Here is a 26,256-nt window from a genome sequence, read left to right as displayed (position 1 = left end):
TACCCGCGACTTCGTCCTTTTGGGTTTAGGTTTTCTAAAAATTCTTTAATTTTCTGGGATAAAAAGTAGCTTGTGTACATTACCCGGATGCAAGCTGTATCTGTACCAAATTTTGTAAAAATCAGTTAAGCAGATGGGCTGTGAAAATCATATGATTATGTACTAAGATCCGCTCGGTAGCTGTCATTCAGCGCATATTGGGAGGCTCTGAGATCTTACGAATACAATACTACCCCCCTTGTGCGATGAGTGACCCATTCGGCTGGTTCCGGATAGATATAAATAAAATCTACAAAATAACGTAGATACGTTAGTCAGTCAATTCCCCCTTTTATAATGCATGTTAAGCATATAGATTATGTTTTATACATAATGTATTATATAGATAAATATTGTACATTCTGAGAGCATATCTTATCGTACAATAAAATAATTATAATTACTTTTAAGTTTACAGTAGCACTTTATGAACGTTCAGGATAAATGATTCTCCTTAAAAGGCTTTATGTGCGGCTTCATGAATAAAAATTAAAGCACTTAACCAACTTAATTTATTGAGAAGGTATTAAATTTTCATTAAAGCAAGTAAAATATAACCGGAACAATAAAATTACCACACAATGCCGAACTGATCCGATCGCTTTGTTTAATTCGGTACTTGGAGCTTCAACAATTACCAGGAAATGGTAAAGTTGTTAACGAGCATTAGGTGCTGTCCGTAACCCATTGGCCTTGCCCTTAATCCATCCGGCGATAACGCGACATCGCATGTCGGTTTAGTTGACAACTTCGATGTAGGTGCAATATTATATAAACCTCGGAAAATCTTAGTTCACTGTCTACTCGTAGAAACTAGGAAATCCCATAAGAATATACTCATTGGTATTTGGATACCGAAGTATTACAAACTAGATAGATGATTCCTGCAACTTCATACTTTAGGATTTGGGATTCCTGGGATACGAGCTACCTCTGTGCCAAAGATATGATGTCCGCTACTTCGGTCAGATGGATTTAGGTTTTAAATATCCCGTGAGAAGTCCTTGATTTTCCGGGATAAAAAGAAGCTTATGCCCTTTCCCGGGGTGCAAGCAATACCTTGAATCGGTTATACGGATGGTTCGTCAAACCTAGCAAACAGATAGACACACTTTCGTATTTATAGTATTAGTATAAATTTTTGACGATTTTTGATAGTTCAAGGAAATTCGACCGATCTTTTTACCTTGTAACACTATCCAGTTTAACACTTTTTTCGTTGTTTAGGTAAACAACGTGTGCCGTGGTAATCAGGAGGGGCAGTAGGCATGTCGGATTATTCGATTTTCATTAACTATGTTTATGGAATGTTCTTCAAACGATCTTTCTTCCTACCTATCGCCAGGTTTTCATGCCATGAAAATGGAGTGCAGAATGTTACAATATGGACACATTAGATCACAAAAGCAGCGCTTTTTTTATCGAAACTACCTTTTTATTACTGCCATTTCGAATACCACGGCTAGGCTCTACACGGTTTAGAAGATTATCATATTACATAAAATATTTTATTAAATCAAAGTTTTAGTACGATGTTGCATTTTAATTTTCGACACATCTCAATTTGTCATTGAATTAATCAAACGAATATGCATGCAGCATGTTTGCATTAAAATGAGATTCGTAATCGATATTATGCAATTTGAACACTAACCGGGTCATGGCTTCAAAGTATTGTGCGTTGTTAATAATTGAACTTTACATCACTTTAACTTCCTACAAACTTTCGACTTGTTGAAGGAAGAAGAGGAGGGAACTCTCGGTTTGATCCTGAATCGATGATATGTCAAATATAAGCCTATGGAGGATGTGAAATCAAAAAAAATATAGGCGATTCATAGGCTACCTAGCGTAGAATGTAGGAACATTGGACGCCTGCCATCGACGAAGCCTCGACGTTTTGTTACAGTTCCATCTGTCGTCAACTGTGTCTATCAACTCTATGCAACTCATTTTTGTTTACATCTTGATGTCCAGTGCCATAATAATTATGGTAGCTTCATAGAACCCGTATTTTTTTAAATAGCAATTTAATAACTAACTAATTATATCAATGGCTAAGGCTTAGTACTACTACGGAGTACCAACACTCAGGTACGCGGCTAACGCCCTACATTCGATGATTCTGAAGCAAGGTCAAAAGGAGTTTCGTTGGAACACGTTTACTGATTAGAATCGCTGGCAATGTTAGCTTAGTTGTCTGAAAATGAGAATATTATTATTTAGGTTCCTAGCTGTTTAGACTTTAGAGTACCTACATTTAGTTTAAATAAAACTAGCGGATAGGGTTTAAATACTCTATCATCAAGCGTGTTAGTTGCCCGATCACAAATTTTATATTTGATTTTTAGATATGATCCTACTTCCGCAATGATGACATGACTAATGTATTAGATTTGCCATTTCACAACATATACTAGACTGCTATGTATTTGTGTAGTCTGTATTGTGAGATAAGGAAATCAGTTGTGCGTGTGAACATAACCACGCGAGACGAGCGTGCCGTTCGTCGCGACGCATGTCCTAGTCCGGAGCATGCTCGACTCGCAAACCAACTCAATTCGTTTATAGCTCAAGATAAATACGAGATAAAATGAACAGATAGAATTTAGCCATGAATAAATTATGCTATTGCGTTGCGAATTTTAATGATTTGACCCACAATCCAAATACTGTAATAGGTCAATGATACCTAAACAATTTAAAGATTAGTCGGAGAGCTGATACCGTTCGTAGACGGCAGGAGTTATCTCATTCTCAATATTACCTACCATTTAACACTTTGATAATATAGGCACCCTTTCTGAACTGTGTCGCCGTTTGGCCTACTAACCTTTATATCATTTCGTGTGTACAGATTGTACTTCGAAACTTATGTGCACGTTATCTCTTGCTGATAAAACTTTATGTAATGTAAATAAAGCGCGATACCGGAAATTCTTTTAATAAAAAAAGATTAATTACCAATTAATTTAATATAATAGTTGATTTTCATTTGCGTTTTATCAAACAATTAATCGAAACCATGTCAGTTAACAACTGCAGCGATTAACGCTAGATAAAGTAGCACTCATTACGCAAATTATACGTAAAATATGGGTTTTTGTATTGTAGATTGTAACTTACACTAATTAATGCATGTCGCTAAATCCTTTGTTAACATAGTTTCCAACAAAAAAGCATGTAAAATGTACATACCTACTTAACTGTTAAAAAAGAAAGTTCCCTCGTTTGAAGCTTTGCGGGAAAACAAAAAAATTATGCTTTTCTATAATTCGAAATCCGAATACGAGCTGCCTGTTAATATTTAAAGTTTTTGACTGTATTTTACCTAAAACTATCTAATATTTTTTAATTGTAAGCTGAATTTTACACTATGCACCTACCTACTTATGTAGGAAAAGTATTTTCGTTCGATTTATTATTATTAGATTTAAATAGGTACAAGTTCATAACTATAGTGGCCCAGTGCGGATTCACAGACTTCACACACCTTTAACAACATTATGGAGAACCCTCAGGCATGCAGGTTTCCTCACGATGTTTTCCTTCACCGATAAAGCAAGTGATGTTTCAATGTTTAAAACGCACCTAAACTCCGAAAAGTTAGAGGTGTGTGTCTCCCGGCCTCCCGAATAGGAGGCCGACGCGACGTGTTCTACGCTATCAACGCTTGAGTTTGATTGCTTAATATTAAAAAGAATCCGTTTATATGGGTCGCGCTCGGTAGCGGAGCGTAGTAAGGAGACGCGAGACACGTTTTGCTGGTATAGCACACGTGTTGCCTCAGCCTCGTGTAGGGCTGTGCATGAGCTGCGAGCGCGGATCTAGATAATTGCGCGCAAATGACTGCCGACTACACCGACGCGACGCGCAAATCGCAATATGCGTCACTCATACTTTACAAAACAGGCGAAAGCGAGCGAAAGCGGATCTTCCATGTAGCATTGCATGTAAACAAACAGTTAGTATTTACAATGTTATTGCACAATAATTTGGTTATAATTTATGACTACATGGTTATATTTATTATGAGTACTTTATGACTATTATTTTATGTAAAGTATTAGACATGTTTTACACTTAGGTAGGTACTTTGCGGTTTTTTCAATCTTGTTAGTCTTTTGACTAAGTTCTTCTAACATTAAATTATGCGTGTTTAAGTTTATTCCGAGGCCAAAGCTTTAAAGTACAAATTTGGATTTGTAAAGCACCTACGCACACACCAAATAAAGTCGCGAAGACATTCCTCGACTGCAAACTAAATAAATACTTAATTATCATCAGTGACACCCTGACCTCGAACCGCTCATGACATTTTAGACGATTATTTTTAGGACCGGCGCAAACAAGAGATTTTTCGTCGCGGATATGTTTAATTTCTCACAAAGATGTAGATTATATGGACACTGCGGCATATAAGGCTGCTAGAGCCGCATCATGATATTCTGGCGTCTACCCGTTCATGACATTTTAAGGACTAGCAGGCAATAAAGTTTTTGTTGCACTCTTCAGAAATACGGAGCGTATCTTCGGATTTCAACATCACAGTTACATTAATGGCTTGTTAATCTATACTTCTATACTAATAAATAAAATTGGAGTGTCTGTCTGTAATTTCGAAATAACTACCTCATATTAAGCTCATATGGTTATTTGAACGATACCATAACTGAATCACACGTTTTTAAAATTTTTGTCTGTCTGTCTGTCTGTCTGTCTGTCTGTTTGAAAAGGCTAATCTTTGGAACGGCTGAACCGATTTTGACGGGACTTTCACAGGCAATTAGAGGATTGACCAGGGCGTAAAATAGGCTACTTTTTTAACCGACTTTCAAAAAGGGAGTTGTGTTTTTCTACCTATGTACACCGAAATCTCCGAGATTTCTGAACCGATTTGCGTCATTTCTTTTTTAATCGATAGAGGAACTTTGCGACATTGTTTCATAAAAAATTTGGAGTCCAACTCCTCAATCCTGATGCTGCAGGGGATCTGACCAATCCACGCGGGCGAAGCTGCGGGCATCAGCTAGTATAATATAGACTTCTAGAGTCTAACCTCTAGAGATAACTCAGCCGACAGTGATGGTTACATAATAGGTACATTACTCACGTCATTTAGTCCTGATTCTGCGCCCAATAAGTCACAAAATCGTTGCTAATATAACGTGCTGTAATGCAACATTGCGTGTAAACAAAAGACACGACACGATTCGAAATGAAAATCGTGACTCTTATCTCCTCGTGTATGCGTGGCCTAATTCTTAATACCTGAATCTAATTAAAATTCAATGGTCTGTTAAAATGGAGGTTGTGAATAAATATACATATGTTGCGATTTGCAAAAGCATGAATCTAGAAAAAGAAACTTTAGAGCGTAGGGACATACTTAATATTACACCTAAATAAACTTTTTGAGTCGTCAATGATAATAAACAACAATCAAAGGAGTGTTTTTACCAATTTAAAATGTAAGTTTATTACAGCGTTATAAGTATATTAATAGAAATTCAAGGGCAAGACAACCGAACGTATACCTACTCGTAGTACTCCTAGTGTCTTTAGTTATAGTTTTAGTCGCGTCAAAACTAAAACAGTTCAGCAATTATTGTTATGTAAACAAGCCAAAGAAAGTTCATTGGCCATTGCCACGGGTTCCATTAAAGAGGTACCAACATAATATCGCTGGCAGAGTTGTCACCATGACTCAGAAATTAGCACATCATTGTATTCACTAATTAGAACATTATTTACCATTCAAATCAACGACCTCTATTAAATAAAGTAGGTACCTACTGCGCATTAAACGGTCATTCTCTGAACAAATTTTTTGCAGGCTTCTACTTTTAAAAGTTCCCTAACTGTCGTGAACTGTGTTAAAAGCGTCGGACTACTGTCTCTTTATACTGTGCTAATATTATATTGATTAGTTGAACCCGGAAGAGCAGGGGACGAGTTTTGCGTCGCGTGCCTAAATTAACAGCGCGTCGCGTTGCTACGTCGTAGGTACTACTATTAATTTATTCTGTGGCGTTGCGAAGTTAAGGTGTCGCTGTAGCCTGTAGTATCTACAGTTGCCTATCTTTTTGTGGGAAAAAATCTGTTTCTTGTAACTACTGAATCACAGAATTTATCTATCCTTAAATATCGAGTCATCGTCGCGTCTCCTTATATTTTCGACAAATATAATTCGAAAAAACAATATTATAGTTTATATCTCTAGAATCCAAGCAACGTAAATTAAACTGTAATTGTTGTAAAGTTAAACAAATATGCGAAAGCACACACTTCACTTCTACACGTTTTGAATTCTAGAGCCAAATAATATAATTGGTTTTATTTAATCATAGAATGAAGTTCATATTCGTAGGCTATTTTGATCTTCTGTTTTATATTTTACCCATCCCTGGTGGCATTTTGAAGAGAACCTAGTTACTTACTGGCTTCATTTTTGAACTTTTCTTGTTTCTTTACTACTCTACTTTATTACTCCACATTAAATAATTTTATCGATATTACATACAATCTTAGGTACTAAGCAGTCATAAATAATAATAAAATATAAGTTGCAGACCATAATAACTGTGACGTAACGGTAAGTGACCTCATCTTTTATTCAAGTTTCATTTTCTCAGGCGCTACAAATCGCACATCGATCAAAAGGCTTTAGACCTTCAATGCCTAGTGTGTTATAAATGCGAAAGAGTATATCTGTCTATCAGTAACCATTTCATGGCCCATCCGTTTAACCGTTTTTGACGGGTACAGAGATAGCTTGTACCCCGGACATACGGGTAGGATTGCGAAAAATCACACCTTCAAGTTGCGGGTATCATCTCTAGTTAATGATAAAGCCTCGGCTTCGCTTGCTTTAACCGTTTCTTCGAGGCTATAAAAACGCCCTGATGGATGATATCTCGTCAGTTAAGTTAAATTATAAATTACCCGCCGTTTTAAAAACAGGTCCCTCAAAGAATTTCTCGCATTTTCTTGATATCTCACAATTTTTGTAATTGGACAGGTGTTTTGTAATTGGACTCGTAGTAGGTATATCAAGATATAAAGCTATTTCTGTTTTTAACATTATGAAATTCAATAATGAGGTTTTACGCTAAATGTTAATTAAAAGAAAAGGGCAGACTAAGGTACACTAAGGCCAAGACTAAAGAACGAGACTAAGATTTAAAACTAGACAGATTTATGTAAGAGACATAACTTTGTCTCATTTTGAATCTAAGTCTGAGCAAATTCTAAGTACACAATAAACATACAGACATGCAAAAAAGTTAATACTCTTTCATAGTATCCTACAAAGCACAATAATTCTATTGCCCATAGTTACGCAGAAATCAAGATCATAGAAGTGTAATTATTGTTAATTTTACAGTTATTTTTTAAATTGATCACATCACGGAGGAAGAAAAACACACAAGAAGCTTGTATGAATTAATGAGTAACTGTGTTAATGGCAGGCAATGTGAACACTGTTCTATAGAGGAGACTAATTACAGTTATAATACCTATCTGCAAAGCTAGAGTTTTACTTGAAGCTTGCGCAGTAGTTCATGTAGCAACAGCGTTGGAAATAATTTGATTTGCGTGATATAGGTAGGTTCTGCGAAATGTTAACTACGGAGTATTAGTATTACGAGCAATGTTTCCTTAAGTAGGTAGCATTTATTGTGCGTACCTATATCAATTTTCCTATTTCTTCAGTATACATTTTGTGTTCAAATATTACATCTGTTATTGAAAGGCCAAGTTATCTTATCAGCCATTTTGTTCTTTTCTATTTTTCTTCATCATGAATCATATTTTTTGATTTAACGTGTAGATTTTTTACAAGAATTTAAATATTTCCTCTTCTCATCTTACCCAAAACAAGGAATAAATATGTAGGTATGAGTCGAAGTAATTATTGAAGGCGAATTTTTGATTTTATTGTCAGTCGTATTACGGGAGTTTATTTTGCCCTTGATTGAAGTTTCAAAGATGAGGATAATTATATCGCATCCAATTAAATATTGCCGATCGCCAATATGACATAAGTCTATACCTTCTTTCATCATGGTAATCTTATGCAACGTTGATAAATACGTCCACTATTCTATTGGCATGATGCCGTTACAAAACAGCGTAATATCCCACAACAGTATATTTTACTTATTAACAAAGGCTTTGTTTCATTTTAAAACTGGGTAAAGACTACAATAACAATAGACGACGACACATTGGTTCGTCTTTCTTACAATTTCAGCACTTTATACATATAAGGGTATGTATACTTCATTCAATGGAAAACTATGTTCGGAATATCTCACTAACCAGCGCGCATTTCCCACTTCCGTGTAGGTATCTGACAGTTAAGATCTGTCAAAAAAAAATACTAGTTCATATTCTTAGAAAAAATGTGTTAATAATATTTTTAGAATTCTTGTCGATTTATTCTTGTCGATGTAGGAACGGCATTCCAAACCAAAGGTAAATTATTTTGACGTTTCAGAAGCACTTGTTAAAGTTCACTTGATTATATATATTATGCCCAGGGCTTTGTTCGCGTGGGTATAGGTTTTCTAAAAATGCCGTTAGAACTCTTTGATTTTCCGGTATAAAAAGTGGCCTATGTCACTGTCCAGATCATTAAATATACACAATACCCAGCAAAAAATCACGTCGATCTTGATACGTGATGAAGCACGTTATTCAGAAAACTGAACTGGCGGTAATGATTAAAAAAAACCGGCCAAATGCGAGTCAGGCTCGTGCACCGAGGGTTCCGTACTCGGGTCTTTATTCCGACATATTGCCCGATAAATCAAATTCAAATTCAAATTCAAATTCAAAATGTTTTTATTCAATTAGACTTTTACAAGTTCTTTCGAATCGTCAAAAGCATCTACCACAAAAAATCCACCAATCAAAAACTATGGTGCATAAAAATAATTAAAAATCTGTTAAAGAATGTACATGTAAATCCTTTTCATATGATAACCCCCTTGGTATAGTTATCTTACTTTGAAAATTGAAACACATTTTAATTTTTATTTAATGATGATAGACGGACGGACGGACGGACAGACAACAAAGTGATCCGTTTTTCCTTTTGAGGTACGGAACCCTAAAAATATATAAAAAATAATTTTATGTTTTCTGCTAAGGCTACGTAGGTAAATAAATAATCCACAATACCAAATCTTTTGAAAATTCCGGTTTCAGCTATCTAGAACGTCAACTTGGTAACCTGTCTGAACTAATAAACGTGTGCGATTGCGTCAGGTGTCAGGTTGGTTTCTCTGCAGAAACTTATCGAGTTGGAAAGTGAAGCGCCGGAAACCACAATCTTTTCAGCTTTCTATCAAGCTACTACCGCTCTCAATTTTAAAATTGTCTAATCTTGCATTTACCGCTGTTGGTTAATTGGAAAATCCGGCTTTGGCAAAGAGCAACAGCCTTTTGCAATAAGCCTGGTTAATTGGAAAATCTAGGGCATTCAAATGTAATTTTAGTTTTATGATAATTTTACTTTTTATCAGATGGGTACAATTAGTATATATTCATTGAAATTATTATTTACTAGATTTTTCCGTGACTTCATTTGCGTGATATAATTTACAGCATATAGGGGACAATGCAGCTATCTATCTGTAAAAGAATTTTCAGAATCGGATCATTAGTTCCAGTGATTATCTCATTCATCCAAACTTACCACTTTTCCTCTTTATGATATTAGTGTCTTGATCAGTCCAATACTAAGTTGCCATTATAAGTACAATCAATCTGATGTCAAATTCCTAGAAAACAACTTTTTGTAAATCCGTATACGGTGCCTTTGCTGGAAAATACTCGGCACATCCATTATGTACTAGATCCCGCAGATAACAAGAATTTTGCAGGATTGGATGTAAGTTTCTTGTTGTTGTTATGGACTTCCACACGCTGCCGCGGTCTTGTGTCGCCTGGATCCAGCGGCTCCCAGTCACTCGTTTGGTGTCGTCAGGATCAGGAGGGAATGCTGAGCTTTCTTGTGCGAGGTCCCCATTCCAGCAATTTGAGATCTCAATACCTCTTCATATCTAAAATATATCTCGTAAACATAATTCGTATAGTATTATAAAATAGGCGGGTGTAATTGTTAATTATTTATAAACAAAAGCAAAACTAAATCGGGGACAGTAACCTTGAGTCACAAATCGCAAATCGTGATAAAATAATCAAAAGCCGGTCATTGATATGTACTCGTATGTGGAACAAACCACCTTAATTCCACTGCGCAATGCATCGGTCGTAGACCTGACAATGTTTAGGTCAATAGCCTTCGCAAGACGATGTCCCAACGAAGCCCTATCATCTGGGTTGGTAAAGTTCAAGGACCGGTTAACCCATGATTAACACTTTTTGTTTATAAATAAAAAGAAAGCGGAGTGATAAGTCACGCGACGCCTACAGCATCACTCATTAGCCATGTCCTATTAGCTAAATCATTACCTACGACGCTGGTTTTTTGTTATGAATATATTTTTAAATATATCATCTCGTATGGCTATTCAAATGCTTGCAATGTGCGTAGATAGTAGGTAGTCTAATATAGTCACAACTTACAACAAGTGCTCGGTAAGGTTTTAATTTGATTGGGTCTTCAACAATCAATCATCAACAACATAAATCAATCTGGGAATTTAAAACACGCAGTTTTCTCTATCACTGCATTGGTTTATCGGGCACTTACGTTCACCATACCCAGATAATGTTTAAAATAGTAAAAGACACGCAATATTTAAACGATATGATTTCAGAGTTTTTTGTCAGTATGATGTATTAATCCCATCCTTTTAGCGTCTAAACTCTAAACTATTCTGAGTGATTATGTGAAAGTCATGTGAAAGTGTGCTTTTGTTGGTTTGTCCTTCAATCACGTCGGAACGGAGCAACGGATCGATGTAATATTTTGCATGGGTATAGTTAAAGACCTGGTAAGTGACATAAGCTTCACATCGCGTCCCATCTTAGGTCACATCATTACTTTCCATCAGGTGAGATTGTGGTCAAGCGTGTCCCTATAATGAATTTAAAAAAAAACTACTTTTCATCCCGGAAAATCAAACACTTTCCACGGGATTTTTTAAATCCTAAATCCACGAGACCGAAGTCGCGGGCATCAACTAGTTCATTATAAATCAATCATCATTGAGCATCGTTTGACCCATAACGTTGCCAAACAAGAAAGCAACATTGGCTGACCCAAGTTAAACGTTACCGTTCGTTGCGGAGTAACGGAACATTACGGGATGTCGTGGTCAGACAGGCAGGCAGTCAAGCACGCATCCGTCCGTAGGTACCTATATATTTCGTAAGCCTTTTTCTTTACCGCTTTGTTGCGGCCGATGCGCGTTGCGACTTTCATTACGTATGCCAGATTTATATTATTCAAAATCTACTCCCCTCTTCGATGAATAACATTGCTTCAGATCGCTTCAAATTAAGTGGATGAAAAAATGTAGCAAAAGATGTCACTGTATAGTGTATATACAGTCCATCGTGAGATATTGTTATTATTAGTGATTGTTTTCTCTCTATATTTTACGCTTAAAAACTTAGTAAACAATTTGTGATATGATATTATTATCTTAACGTGAATGCCCTGCATACGGCATAGTAAGCATTCTGGATGCATAGCGGCAGAAGCCATGTTAACAAACTCATCGCGAATTTGTTATGATTTATGAATAATGTGATGAGCATTTAGCCCAGAGTGGTGAACTAAGACTTAAGGTGCCCACGCACATGAACTGAACAGCGCCCCGCACGATATTCTCTCCAGCCGCGATGCGCGTATGTCACTGCCGCGCGTCGCGGCCGGCTGGAGAGAATATCGTGCGGGGCGCTGCCGCGACGTGCAGTTCAGTTCGAGTGCGTGGGCACCTTTAACCCTCTCATTCTGAGAGGAGACCCGTGTCCAGGTAGTGGGCCGGCAATGGTTGAGATGATAGTGATAAATATATGCTTGAGCCCTTTTATAGTCCGAACAAAATGAGAACACACTCGCCATTATAACTCTGTGTCAAGTGTTATGTCAAAAGTACAATTTTAGTCCTTATTTCAAATGTGAACCGTGCTTTTGACATGACAATTAACATTAAAATGGTGAGCTAGTTCTCATTTTATCCGCATCATACCCGTTGTTTAAAGGCAGAATCACAGTCCATTAGTTAGAGGCTGAAAGGCTTAGAGTAGGTTTAGTACACGACAGGTCCAGATGGCAATCGGGGTATGAGGTTCCAGACACTTATAAGATACATATAATTTGTTTTTTTTATTTACGTATTTTTTACAACACTTAGTAAAAAGAAAATTTATGAATTATAATAATTTATGGTACAGTTGAAGATGTATTTACATTACAAGTTACAACTATCTTAATAAAACTTATTCTATTTTTGTCTTAATATTTTAACATAATAAAACTGCTGCACAAAGAATATCCATAATTTTTTAAACTTTAGTCCTCACGTCACCATTTTTGATAAAAATATACATATTTGTCATTCAGATCGGAACAATTCACTTCAAACTTTATCCAAAGAGTGGTAAAAATAAATATTTTACAGATATACTAAACAGGCGATTTGTCCTGCAGGGGAACTTCTTCAGGCAGAACAGTTGTTCCATTCGCATTTCTATCTGATCTGTCACTAGCCCTTGGTGTTGAACTAAATCTTTTTCTTATAGAACCCCAATTTTTCTTTATTGCTATAACAGCTACTATTATTACCATACCTGCTACAATAACGGCAATCACACTCTTGTCTACGCCGCCGCGGTTTGTTTCAGTGGTTTTTGCGCCAACCTTCACATCGGTTTCGTTATTAGGAGATTCTTTAGAACCGTCTATTACTATACTCTGCAGTGCTACTTTTTCTTCTGGGGCATTATTGACTGCAGTTCGGAGGGAAAAGTCATTGACAGGCGAATTGTCTCTGGGTTCAGATGGCGTCTCGGGAGCCTTCGGTGATATTTCTAAAGGTTCTTTTCTCCTTGAGTTAGATGATATCTCAGGTGCACTTAGGTCTGGAGATGTATCGCTAATTTCTTTTTCTGAGTTTGCTATGATATCGTCTGAATTTTTGGTATCCTCCTTAACAATTCCAGAGAAAAATGGAATCATACCGGGTAATGTGGCGTCAAGTGAGGTATCTTTACACTCGAATGAATGTTCTGAACAAGATTCTGTGCAAAGTGTTACTAATGTTTCCATTGAAGAACATATCTGTGACACTAATTCAGACGAAATTTCTGGCAAGGTGACTGTTCTTAGGGCTTTTAAATTCAAGAAAATATCAGGCGTCTGGAAATCAAAACAATTAGGTTCAAAGATCAATCTTATTAACAAAACAATGATAAATACAATAAAGAATTGTTTTACAAATTAACGAATAAAATCTTTATAATCTCTCTCGGCGTCGTATTCCTCTTTGCTGACAGTCATGACCCTTTCCCTTAATCATATAATGGGAGCAATTTTCTTAGAATAATAATGCAGAGGGTTACCAGATCCTTCCCCATACAACTCGACTAATAGACCGAGATTTCGTCACAGTTTTGCCTTGCCTGGCCTTGCTATCACGATTTTTATAAACCTCATGAATTATTAACACAATATTGACATTATTTTTATAATTAAGGGGCAAATGCCCATAAATGTAGCAAATGATCGTAAAAAAAATGAAAACTTACTGTTTTGAATTCATTGCCGGCCAAGTCCAGTTCCTCAAGTGTATCTAAAGCGTTCTCTAAATCTTTTGGATACTCTAGAAAACGATTATTTGCCAATTTTAGTGATACTAGTTCTGGTAGCTCGCTGACTGACTGAAAATAATAATAAAAACAAATAATAATAATAACTCTATAAATTGTATTTTACACGTTGTAAATTCTAGATATAAATGAATACTTACTCCAGATTCTAACTCCGAAATTAAGTTATCGTTTGCATTTAGATTTTTCAAGTGCTTTAATTCTGAAATCCCTTTAGGTATTACTGTTAATTGGTTATTTTGTAATTTTAAAGTGGTTGTTTTAGGGTCTATTGGTGCCGGCAAATCGGTAAGGCCATGACCCGAACAATCTACTATGTAGTCGCTTGAATCTCCTTCTGTAATACATATACATGGTTCTGGACATGGTGACTCTGCGTCTGATAATTTTGAAGTATCTATAACTATATTCGGAGATTCCGGCGTTGATTCAGTGGGTCCTAAAACTGTTGTTTCACTGCCTTCATTACTGGTAACTTGGTCTATTCTAGCTGTCAATGTAGGGTCAACTACATCTGATGTTGTAGATCCTGACGTTGTATAGGTGGGTTCTGCTGTCGTAGTTTCACTGCCTTCATTATTAGTAACATTCTCATCATCATTAGCCAACACTAGTGTACCTACATCTGCACTTGAGGATTCTGATGTTAGTTCAGTGGGCTGCGCAGCCGTGGTTGCACTATTTTCATAGGTAGTATCTTGCACATCATTAGTTGGCAAATTTGGCGCACCAATATCTGCTATTGTAGACATTGTAGGCGTTGTTTGAGTAGATTCTGTAGTTGTAGTTTCACTGTCTTCATTTTTAGTAACTTGTTCATCATCACTTATCAGTGCTGGAACAGCTACTTCCACTACTGTGGGCTCTGACGTTGTTTGAGTAGATTCTGTAAGCGTAGTTTCACTGTCTTCAATTTTAGTATCTTGCTCATCCTCATTAGACATTGTTGGTGCAGGTACATCTGCTATTGTAGTTTCTGATGTAGTGTCAGATGATTCTGCAGCTGTATCTGTTATTGTTGGCTCTAACGTAGTTTGTGAGGGTTCCGCAGTTGTGGTTTCACTACCTTCATCAATATCTTGCTCATCTTCTTTGGCAGGTACGTCAGTTGGTGTAGATCCTAGAGTTGGTTGAGTTTGCTCCGCAGCCATAGATACACTGTCTTCGCTGTGACCATCCGACTCGGAATATTCTGGAGGAAACTGGTTATCAGTCTCAACAGCAATAGGCAATTCGTCTGCGTTTTGGCATAATACGGTTCCAAACCTGAAATTAATTTTAACATGGTATCACGTGACTGTGGTAAAACGAAACAGATATATAATATTTTGTTTATCGTAACGAGCTGACGTAGAATTTCTAAGTACAAAGATAAGAATCGTGATAACTGCAAGGGTGTAACAGTTTCGGTGAATGAATGATCTTGAAATTTTATAAAAACTTTACATTACAGAAAATCCTGTTAATCACTTTATTGTTATCCACAGATTAAATTATTTTATTCAGAGATGCCTCTCAGTTATAGCTAGTTGATAAAATCAGCGTATGTCATCATTTGTCGCCATTTTATAAATAACACCCCAACACGGCTTTAGTTTGGATTGAATCTGCTAGTATTTATAAAATAGTAAATTCTTAGCACTGAATATAAAGGTTTAAGTGTATTGTGTCTAATGAAATATATAGACATGACAAATCATGATATTATGTTTATAGGTATATATTATTTTCTACTTTTAAACCTTTGGATTCCAACGATTTAGTAACACCACACATCTATGATTATCACCTCTTATTGATTTATTGCGTAAGAAAATTTAATACTCACGCAAAAAGTGCCAGTAATACTGGGTAAAAAGATCTCGTCTTCATTGTCACCTACTGCCACAAGGTGTTTTAATAAAGCGACTAGTTTCAGGAGCTATTACTTGCCAGATACTAGTATCGTCGGTCCGTGAAACACAAACTCAACTGACACAACCATTATCACTCAATGATAAGATTACCTGCGGCATGGCGCTGCTTATCGCGAATCAAACTTGATAACATTGTACGAATAAACGGCGAAAATGTGTAGGTTATTAGAATTTCAGTACTCATCGTTATAGAACAGTTGAAAAAAATATAGAGCTAAATAGACAGATAGGCAATTAAAATACAATTGCCGTAATAAGAGATTTTTAGTTGAAATCATATAATATAAATCATTTTGATATTTCAAACACGTCCGCTTACGATAATATTCTAAGAAGTGAAATTGACATCAAGAATATCATACTATGAATAATAACTGTTTTTATTATTCATATTGATAAAAGACTCATATCAAATTTTACAGATCTAAGAAAATACTTAATCGCAAAAATGACGTGTTCCCTAAAATAAGTATACTTAATGCGTATCTACAAAATGAGATCTCCCTCACCATTTTAACAAAAGTACGATTTTAATCCTTATTTTAAAGGTGAACCGTGCTTTTGACATGACAGTTGACATTAAAATGGTTTAACATAGAGTTAAAATTGCGACTGAGTTCTCATTTTGTGCGGACTATACTTGAAGTAATAGCATGATTTACCAATATTTTCGAATGATAAGATATAAAAAAAACAAAGCTTAAATTAACGAACGAACGTGAAACATTATTAAAGCTATCCACACAGGTTAAAGAAAGAACTGCACCATAAAATAAAACTTCAGCAAAGATTAACTGAATTCATTTTTTGTTTTGTGCAGTATTGCAATGGAGGTGACCTGGCGGATTACCTACAAGCGAACAGACTGCTCAGTGAGGGCACCATCCGGACGTTCCTCCGACAGCTGGCGGAAGCGATGCGCGCGATACACGCCAAGGGTATCGTCCACCGGGACCTCAAGCCGCAGAACATCCTCCTCACACACAGTGTCATGCCACCGCGAACGCCGCACCCTACTGAGATTACCCTTAAAATTGGTAAGGGTCTTGATAACTTCATAGCATCCTTAGCCCTTCGTCAGATTTTTCTACGTTACTAATTAATGTGTGTAATGGACGTGAGGGACGTATGGCCGAGTTGTGACAACGCATATCAATCGTTTACGATTGTTAAGCAACGTTGACCCGATTCGGTAACTGGATAAGTGAGTGACTTTAGAGATCCAAAGGTCCAAATTTGGCCTTTTCGTTTCCTCCGTGCCTCGGAGAGCACGGTATAGTCCAGTCATTTGGTGCTCAGAAAGGGGCTTATCTGGAAAGTTTTCTCGTTCTCTTAGTGAGTTGTATGGGGAAGGATCTAGGAACCCACCACATTATTATACCAAGAGAATTCCTGCCATTACGTGATTAATGGAAAGAGTTACGACCCTCAGCAATGAGGAATACGACTGTAAAGGGTGAAGAACGGTTGCGGAGCTATTTCTCATGCTCTTTAGAAAACCTCTGTAAAAGTTTTTGGAGTTTTAAAAGGACCGTCCTACCGGAAAAGCTGTATTGGTAAACGATTAGCGTCCCAGTTCCATACAGTTTAAAAATTATTATTAGTCAATTAAGGACATGAGTCTGAACAGTTAAGATACAATCCTGATTGGCATATTCCGGCTAAGTGTATTTTCACTTACGTAAAGGAAGATCCCTAAGTTTTTCAGAGTAGTGACATTGCCATTGTGATGATTAATGTTTTAAATGTGTCATTATAACTTCACAGAAATAATTCTGTATTATGTTCAAATTATTTGCCTTATTAAAATGGTTCACTCATTCCTTCCATTATGGTTTTTGGGCTATTTCTATGAGTTATTGATTTAATAGTGTGATTGTTGATTATTTATTATTAGATTATTTAAGTATCTTATTTTATTTTTTAAACAGCGGACTTTGGCTTCGCGAGGTTTTTAGAAGAAGGAAACATGGCTGTTACGCTGTGCGGATCACCTATGTATATGGTAATTATATGATTATTACAATTTACATTATTTAGTTTCATTTAATAATGACAACAGTTGCTTTATGCTTAATGTGTTATAATATTTAATTAGTCCTTTTAGAAATCCTCTTTAAGGAAGTAAGATTTAGATTTTGATCAGTATGAACTGGTACAACCTTGTTCAACAGGCTTTCTCAAACTTTCACTCGTTTGTATTTCTTAATATGAGCAATTTTTCAGGCGCCCGAAGTTATTATGTCACTAAAGTACGACGCTAAGGCAGATCTGTGGAGTCTGGGCACGATAGTGTACCAGTGCCTTACCGGCAAGGCGCCCTTCCAGGCCACGACGCCTCACGAGCTCAAAGCATTCTATGAGAACAGCGTCGATCTACAGCCCAAGTAAGTGAGAAGTGGTCTTCTTATTTCCTGTTTCATAAACTTATTGTTGTTGAGATAAAATATTCAAAGTCTTTAAAAATTTACCTACTGTATTTGGTCTCTACGTTTACGCATTATTCTACAGGTCTATTATTAAGCGTTCCTATTACTAGCTTTTACTACTCTATAATAGTATAATAATTCATTGATTCGCCTACTTTTAGTCCGAACTTAGTTATTAATATTGTAATTTAAATTCAAACCACGTTTGCTTTACATTTTAGGTAACAATAGGTACTAGCCTCGCTTTGCTTCTTTGTTATTATTATCTGACAAGATCGAGGTCTCTTGGACTGAATTAAATTAAAACTATTATTTTTTAGACCCCTCCTACCCAAATACTTCAGACGGCAGTGCGGCACTTATAGCTTAAGCAGATAATTCAAATTAATATTTACCAAATTTTTTGTTGTTATTTTACGTAGTGTTAACAGGTGTGGTATAATGCTATAAGGTGATGCTTTTTGCTCGTTTTTTTCTGAATATTATCTACGCAGTCAGTGGCCATGTTCAAGGTCTGTTACAAAGTGGTTCGAATTAGGCGCGCCTTCCTTGTTTAACTGTTGCATTACAAAATGATGTCAACTGCTAACTTACCGAGATGTTCGCGAAGTCCTGAATGTGAGACTCATAAGAAATAAATGTATAAAACGCTATGATAATTCCTTTGTTCATAAAAGTTGTTTCATTAAGTTACATATCATATCAGATACTTGGTGTGCGGAGGTTTAAGTGTTGTATGATAAAGCTCTTATGACTACATTTATATGCTGGCCTCATATTATTATTAGAAATTGTCTGTCAGAAAACTTTTTGTCCCATTGCAAACATCAGAAGCACGTGGCAGTCTGCAAAGTCTAGTAGACGTACAAAATGTATGAGCAGAGTGCCTTTCGGAGCTCGTCAGGATAATATTAAGCGGCTGGGGCCTTAATACAAATATTTTTTATATGTGAATTCTTATTCCTTATATTATATTACATCTTCTTGATGATTAGCAACTCCGTCGCGGAGACAATGCGCTGCCAAATTTTGATCTGTGTAGGTTAGGTATAGAGCTGACGGGTCGTGAACGAATAGAAACCAAAGAAAAAAAAACTGTGGACTAATCCACTTACTCGAAATATGGCATTAGTGTATGTATTTGTTTGTATGTTTGTTTGTTCCGGAAGAGAGCGTTCGTGCACGAGCATCTGTATTTCGTTTCAACGCCCGTGTTTATTATAAACCTCACGAACGAGTATCCGTTCCCAGTTTCAGACGAAATGAATGAAATATTATACGTTATTATAGATCTATAACACGAGTATGTTATAAGGGGCAGATTTTCTGTACATAACTACTATCGCGTTTTCGCAATTGCTCACAAATTATATGAATTTCATGGATTTATAGTTCTAGAAATCGATTTGCCAAGGTCCCATATTTAAGACTAGCAGGCACACAATTTGTATTACAATTAAATCCACTTAGAAACTAGAGTACTGCTAATTGCGTAATGAATAAGTTCTGCCGGTCCCCTCGGCGCCCTAATGGGTAACTAACAGACGTCTCGCTACGATAAAATATTTAAAAAAGTATGGCAACTGTAACATTTCAAGCAAACATCGATGTATATATTTTTGTCTGTTTTACAATCATGTGGGCAAAATGTGCACTCTGCGTCGCTCTGTATCGGTTGAGGGATGGCGGAGCTTAGGCTCTAAGTTTGATAAGTGTTTGTAAGTAGCCAAGCGGTGATAGCAGATAGCTTAGTGGTTTAGACGTCGGCCTCCTATTGAGAAGGCTGGGGATTCGATTCTAAGCACGAACCTCGAACTTTTCTGAGCTATGCGCGTTCATTGTGAGGAAACCTGTATGCCTGAGAGTACTTCCTAATGTTCTCAAAGTTGTCTGAAGTCTGCCAATACGCCTTTGGCCAGCGGCGTGGACTGTGGCCGAACCACGAAGAGACTCATGATCAATAGGGAGCCGACCATATGTTGATGATGATACAGCTTGAGGATCCTACATATATTTAATTGTATTGCAGAATGCCAGCAGGCACGAGTCCAGAGCTGTGCAACCTGCTGATCGGGCTGCTGCGGCGGAACGCGCGGGAACGAATGCCCTTCGAGGTGTTCTTCAACCACCCGTTCTTACAACGGCCACGGACTACCTCCATCAATAGTTAGTGACCATGCCTAACATTTTGCTATTCTACTAACAGTCGAAATTAATAATCAATCCTATTTGTATCGGTCGATAGGTTACTTAGCAACATTGTTATCCATCATTTTGTCCATAACTGTATGATCTTTTTTGGCAATTCACAACATTCGTTAAGTAACTTATCGACAGATTAGGGATAGATTGATTATTAATTTCGGCTGATAGTTATTATGTATCTATAACTATCCGCAAGTTTAAGGAAATATGGGAGGGGTCATCAATCATGAACATACAGTTTCATAAAACGCCAACAATTTGAGTAAATTTTTAAGAAAATCGTTTCACTGGAGTTTGCATAATATGATGGACTAGCGGCCCGCCCCGGCTTCGCACGGGTGCAAGGCAAAGTTATAATTTATCGTAAAACTAATGGAAAAGTGGTTATAATGGCTAAAATATAAATGTTTGGTTTATACTATCGCGGACTTTTTTGTAGACATTATTGAGTTCTACAACTTTTCTATAGAAGTCAACCATACATCTCTAACCATTTAGGCAGCGTTCGCGAGAATCGTTAACGTACGGCAGTTTTTTCGACGCCTTACTCCACAATTTTCACTACCACGAAAAATCCTATCTATTTTCCGGGATAAAATATAGCCTATACGGATTCGGAAAAATCCCTCTAAGTAATGGTAAAAGAAATTTTGAAATCGGTCCAGTAGTTTTTGAGCCTATTCAATACAAACATACAAAAATACAAAGGTTTCCTCTTTATTATATTAGTATAGATAGATAGGGAAATATGTTGGGATAGCTTCAGGTTTACAGATAAGCGCAAACTCTTAATAAACTCAACTCAAATTAGCGCTAGACTTTGCTTACTTAGAAAGCTTATTCGGTAAAATAAAATAAGAACACTATGACTTACATTCGAGTATTGTGCAAAATCTATGGCGCGTTTGTTCTCATATTTTCTTTTATCTTGTTCCTGCTTCTCGATATGGTACTAATTATTTCCATTACACAATAACATTTCCTTTAAACTATACTCAACCTTAACGCCAACATGTACATGTTTAATCACAAAAGTTACAATGGTGGGATTTCGTCTGTATGAATAGAATTTGCACTTCAAATCATGAGAGAGCTGGTACCTACTTACCTATCATTGCATCGTGATCTCAATTCTCAAGTTATGATAACATCCCTACTTCCCTACTAATATGGAAGTAGGGTTTATTAGGTATAAATGCGAAAGTGTGTGTCTGTCTGCTAACTTTTCACGGACTATCCGTTTAACCGATTTTGACGAAATTTGGAAATAGCTGTCATACCAGGGACAGACATAAGCTACTTTGTATTCCAGAAATCAAAGATTTTCACAAGATTTTTAAAAATCTAAAAGCACGTGGCCGAAGCCGTGGACATCATCTAGTTTTTTAGTGTTTATGACAAGAAAAAAGGAAAAAAAAACAGCTTTGTTACAATTTTTAGAGTTAATAACAATACTCAAAAAACAAAGAAACGAGAACCAGTACAGAATCAAATTTCTAACAAAAAATAATGACATTACAAACACTTGAAAACTTAGACAGCAGCTCAGCTTTGCTTTCACAAAAAATTGTTTCCATCTCAGAATCGAAAGGTCTTACAAGTGTTTTTAGATCATGCATGATAGGTGTGTAGTTAGTAGTGCTAATACCCACTCAACAACGTTAAAACTTAACTCCAGGTGCCATATTATTATACGTTTATATACATATTAAGAATAGGATGAGTCATTATAACAATCATTAATTGTATAAACTCCACCCCTTGACCAATAAGACTAGCGGAAATTCTAATGCCAAGTGTTCACTAGAAATAAAACTTGCAGTAAGTCAGCTTTCGCAAGTTTGTATGTGGCTAATTCTATTGCACATAATCTCTAAACTAAAATGACAGTACTAAATCTGTTACTATCCCTTTCTTAATGCTCCCAGAAGAAAAGAATACCATTAGATTTAGAACTGTCAATTTAGTTTACAGATTTTTTTACAAAAGAATTAGCCACAATGTCAACATGTTTTGGTTGCTAGCGGTCCTTACTTAGTTTAATGTTTGTTCAAGAGGTTTGTAATATTTAATAATGTTCTTGCTTTTATCGCCCACTTCTGCTTCTATTTACTTTTTTAAATTTCGTAGGAATCCTTTATTTTCCCGGGATAAAAGTAACGAAGATTATTTCTTAAAGCCCATAGTTGTTGCTTAGAGAAGAGTAACGTAACGACTTAACACTAATTCTTACATACGTAACATAGAAAATGTTTTATAGTGAATTATAAATAATTATTTTCTACATAACGCGGTCCAAATAGCCCACAAATAGCCTAAGAATCGCTGTGAAATGTGAATGGTTATGAAAAAAAAGAACAAAACATTTTGTGCTTTAAACGACGTTGCATAACTTGAATAATTTATCATAATAAAGTACCAATGATAGCCCTGACGATTCTGATTAAGTAACCGGGTAATTGTTGTTTATTGACATTTCAAAAGTTAAGCTTTTATTTATTTTATTTACTTATACTTCAATGTATCTACATCTTTACCCGCAGCGCACGTGCGTTGATGACTCATTATATTCTACGTATAATGCCAAAGTGAGCTAGCTACTTTGGGCATTACATTATTCGCGGGTTGGTTTGCCCACCCGTCCCGAATTTTCATAAATTATTCTGGAATGTGTACGTTGTAGTTACAATATCTGAAACTTTCCCATAAGTCCCAATAAACTTATACAAAGTTTCATCGCAATGTATGAATGGTACAGAAATGCTCAAGTGACAAACAAACATTATACATTCATTTTGTATAGATATACATACTCGTAGATAGACTTATAGTTAATGGTCTGTATATGAAAATAAATAACTACAAAAGATAATTTCCTGTAAACCTTGGTCCGTGATGCATCATCCACCAGTGCATGATACAAGTACAAATAAAAATCTTCTTAGATAGGTATTAAAGTTACAGTTAAGTACATCCATATCGCGCGTATCTCCGGTTTTCACTTGACCGATTTCAATAAAGAACTGCTAAAATATTACAGATGTTGCTGGTGCATGTTGATGACATTTGTTTTTAAGTCTGACTCCATAGTTTAATCCGTTATAATATTAGTATAACTTAACCTGAGTTGTTGTCGAAACAAATTCAATAATTTAAGTGGAGGTTAAACTAATAAACTAATTTAATCAAAAGAATTCTATAGGATCTCATAGTTAAGTTTTAACTTTTAAACAACTCCGCGTAGATACCCATATTTTCATAAGTAGGCAAGTCTAATATTTTTTAGTATTAACTATAATAAAAAAATGTAATGAACAAAAAGTATGACACATAAAAAAGACGAGAAGTGTGATCATTAACCTTTCTATAAATACTGAATTGGATGATGTCAGTCCACAAAAAGTTTGTATCTAATAAGTTTTCCTCTCTGAGTGCACTGACCTTACAATTTGTCTTAACTTCTATAGTCTATACTGAGTTCAGAAGTACTATTTCACTTCATCTCTTTATATCCTCGATACTTCAACAATATTGAGAAAAAATATCATCTACAATCGAATCTGTACCATATTACAAATACACAAAGTTCAATTCAGTCTAGCTCATTGTTTACATTACGCCACTAATACTACGCAGCAGCTATTGTTTACATACATTTACATATCACGCTTTCTAGTCCATGAATTTTTGAACATACTTCATACAAGGGATGTTGCCAAATGCCAACTAATCAATTCAGCAAACCGTTATCAAACATCAAAACGCGCGTAAGTATAGGGTAATTAGTAACAATATTTGACGTCCTTTTCTTGTTTAATCGATAATTTAAAATGGTTATTTAACTTAAAACTAACAGAGAACGTGTTTTTTTTAGTATCTACCTATTTTGGAAGATTCTATTTCAATAACCATGAAGAAATACTTTTGACATAGGCGACATACCCTATTTTCTATAGATACTATGTAAATAATGATGTGGTTACGGTATACAAATATTGTTCAGGTTTGGACTCGGATCTGCCTGACATATTGGAGTGCGATATCGAAGGCTGTATCGAAACTCACTGTATCCTTGAGGAGTCCTGGGACAGCCAGGGTATTACTTTAACTATTTACAGTAATTATGCTTGATCTCTGGGACCATCCATTAATTACGTCACGCAAACTCATGTCTGTTTGTCTTCTATCGACCCTATGGTGTAGGGTGTAGGTACTTTTCATTCCTGTTGTACATCGCCCAAAAATCTGAATTATCGCAAAAAAGCGAAAATTTTCAAAAACTAATGTTTTATGGCAGATTTGTGTGTTATTTTTCATTAAAATAATCTATTTTTATATAGCTTATAATCATTTTATGAAGCGTACAGATTGTACGAAAATATCTCCATACTATTATTATTATTATTCAATACAATACTTAGTTTGATGTAGATAGTCACTGAGGTGATCCTTCAATGAGTGTGTTTCATTAGTTAGACCCTCTCCCTCCTGTATCAACGTGTAACGTAATTATGAGATGGTCTCTTGCATGGGGTGGACTAATGATTTTGTCTATTCCTTTTTACTGCAATGTGGCCATTATTTTTTAATAAATACCAAAATGCTTGAGTCGCATGGCTTTGGTTTTATGGGTTACGTATAAAGTTTGCCCACAACTCGGTTCAAAAATTTCAGGGACTAGTCTATCACCCGCCGCTTTTGTGTCGCATCATCTAATCTTGATTCTTGTCACGTACTGCTCTTGTTCGCTGATAAATATAAACTGATAAAATTTTGAGATTTTCTCAAAGATTTTATTTAGATAAGTGTCGTAGTGCCATGCACATATTAATTAATGTTATCGATCATACGTAAACAAGGACTTGGTTTTAGTGAGGAAGCGCTTTTGTTCACGTATGATTGAAACTTGAAAATAATAGACAGTACCGATTGGATAGTTTCCAGTTACATCAGCTGTATTTTATATGGGTATAAAAAAATCTTTTTCAAACATGTTTCTAACACTTACTAAGATTAAAGTCTTATTGGAAAGGGGAAAAAATTAAAATAAAGTGGCCTTTATAACGTTATGATCTTGATACCTAATTCAATTTTTAGGGTTTCGTTCCCGAAGGGTGCCAATGGGACCCTAACTAAGACTCCGCTGTCCGTCCGTCCGTCTGTCTGCTGCTATCTCGTGAACCGTAATAGACAGAAAGTTGAAACTTTAATAGAATGTGTATTTCTTTTGCCGCTATAACAACAAATATAATAAAAATTTCAAAATGGTCGCTATAAAAATTGAAAAAAAAAGTGTTATTCCTTGTACGATGGTACGGAACCCTACGTATGCGAGGCCGACTCGCATTTGTTTGCGATTAAATTTTGAAGAACATCTCGTGAAATCCAAACAAATGGACTGACAGGCTCTTAAGGTTGGATGGTATACCCATCGTAAGCATTCCGGCTCACACTAAAAATAAACGTAGACAATTTAGGCCACGGTCTTTGGTTTCTACTGAATGGATTACGTGAGAAAGCACGTTTCCGTTACAATAAACCTTTTTCGTTTTACTAGATTCCATCAACGAGTCGTACTTACTTAAATCCAATGAAGATATTAGAGTGTATTTTATATAACAAAGTGACTAGTATTAAAGGAGGTTTTTTAAGTAAAAATTAAAGACAACCTCTTTTTCGAGTAGGTGCGCTCGTTCAATCCACTTAAAATTAATTTGCAATTAATTTTTCATTGTTGGTGCAAAATATTTATGAATCTAATGATGTATAGGTATACAGTGCCTATGTAAATAAATAGTGCACTATATTTTAACGTATACGCCGAGTTTCTTGCTGATTCTTCTCGCTAAAAAAGG

The 26,256-nt window shown here is 35.9% G+C and overlaps 2 protein-coding genes across 6 annotated transcripts in view; one reads left to right on the top strand and one right to left on the bottom strand.

Moving 5' to 3' along the window:
* Positions 1-26,256, top strand: part of LOC123872637 (serine/threonine-protein kinase unc-51) — a 43,494-nt gene that overhangs the window by 5,907 nt on the left and 11,331 nt on the right. For 4 of the 5 annotated variants that reach the window (XM_045917033.1, XM_045917036.1, XM_045917034.1 and 1 more), the window contains exons 3-7: positions 16,588-16,804; positions 17,699-17,772; positions 17,994-18,154; positions 20,226-20,362; positions 24,405-24,497. In XM_045917033.1, coding sequence (XP_045772989.1) covers positions 16,588-16,804; positions 17,699-17,772; positions 17,994-18,154; positions 20,226-20,362; positions 24,405-24,497 — 682 coding nt within the window. The remainder of the gene's footprint in view (positions 1-16,587; positions 16,805-17,698; positions 17,773-17,993; positions 18,155-20,225; positions 20,363-24,404; positions 24,498-26,256) is intronic. The other variant, XM_045917035.1, reaches the window with a different exon arrangement.
* On the bottom strand, positions 12,582-15,840 carry LOC123872639 (flocculation protein FLO11). The gene is made up of 4 exons (XM_045917038.1): positions 15,680-15,840; positions 13,992-15,117; positions 13,771-13,902; positions 12,582-13,381 (listed from the first exon to the last, which is right to left on the bottom strand). The coding sequence occupies exons 1-4, from the start codon at positions 15,721-15,723 to the stop codon at positions 12,650-12,652; spliced, it is 2,034 nt and encodes a 677-aa protein (XP_045772994.1). The 5' UTR covers positions 15,724-15,840; the 3' UTR covers positions 12,582-12,649.

Source organism: Maniola jurtina, chromosome 15, assembly GCF_905333055.1.
Source record: "Maniola jurtina chromosome 15, ilManJurt1.1, whole genome shotgun sequence".
Taxonomy (NCBI): domain Eukaryota; kingdom Metazoa; phylum Arthropoda; class Insecta; order Lepidoptera; family Nymphalidae; genus Maniola; species Maniola jurtina.
This window is presented reverse-complemented; position numbering and strand designations above follow the sequence as displayed.

What these genes read in the sequence shown, in the direction of transcription:
- LOC123872639 (XM_045917038.1), bottom strand. Translation starts at nt 15,723, where the DNA reads ATGAAGACGAGATCTTTTTACCCAGTATTACTGGCACTTTTTGC. An exon ending in GTATTACTGGCACTTTTTGC is followed by an intron (nt 15,118 to 15,679) that starts GTGAGTATTAAA and finishes AATTAATTTCAG; the next exon opens with GTTTGGAACCGTATTATGCC. An exon ending in CCGGCAATGAATTCAAAACA is followed by an intron (nt 13,382 to 13,770) that starts GTAAGTTTTCAT and finishes TTTGATTTCCAG; the next exon opens with ACGCCTGATATTTTCTTGAA.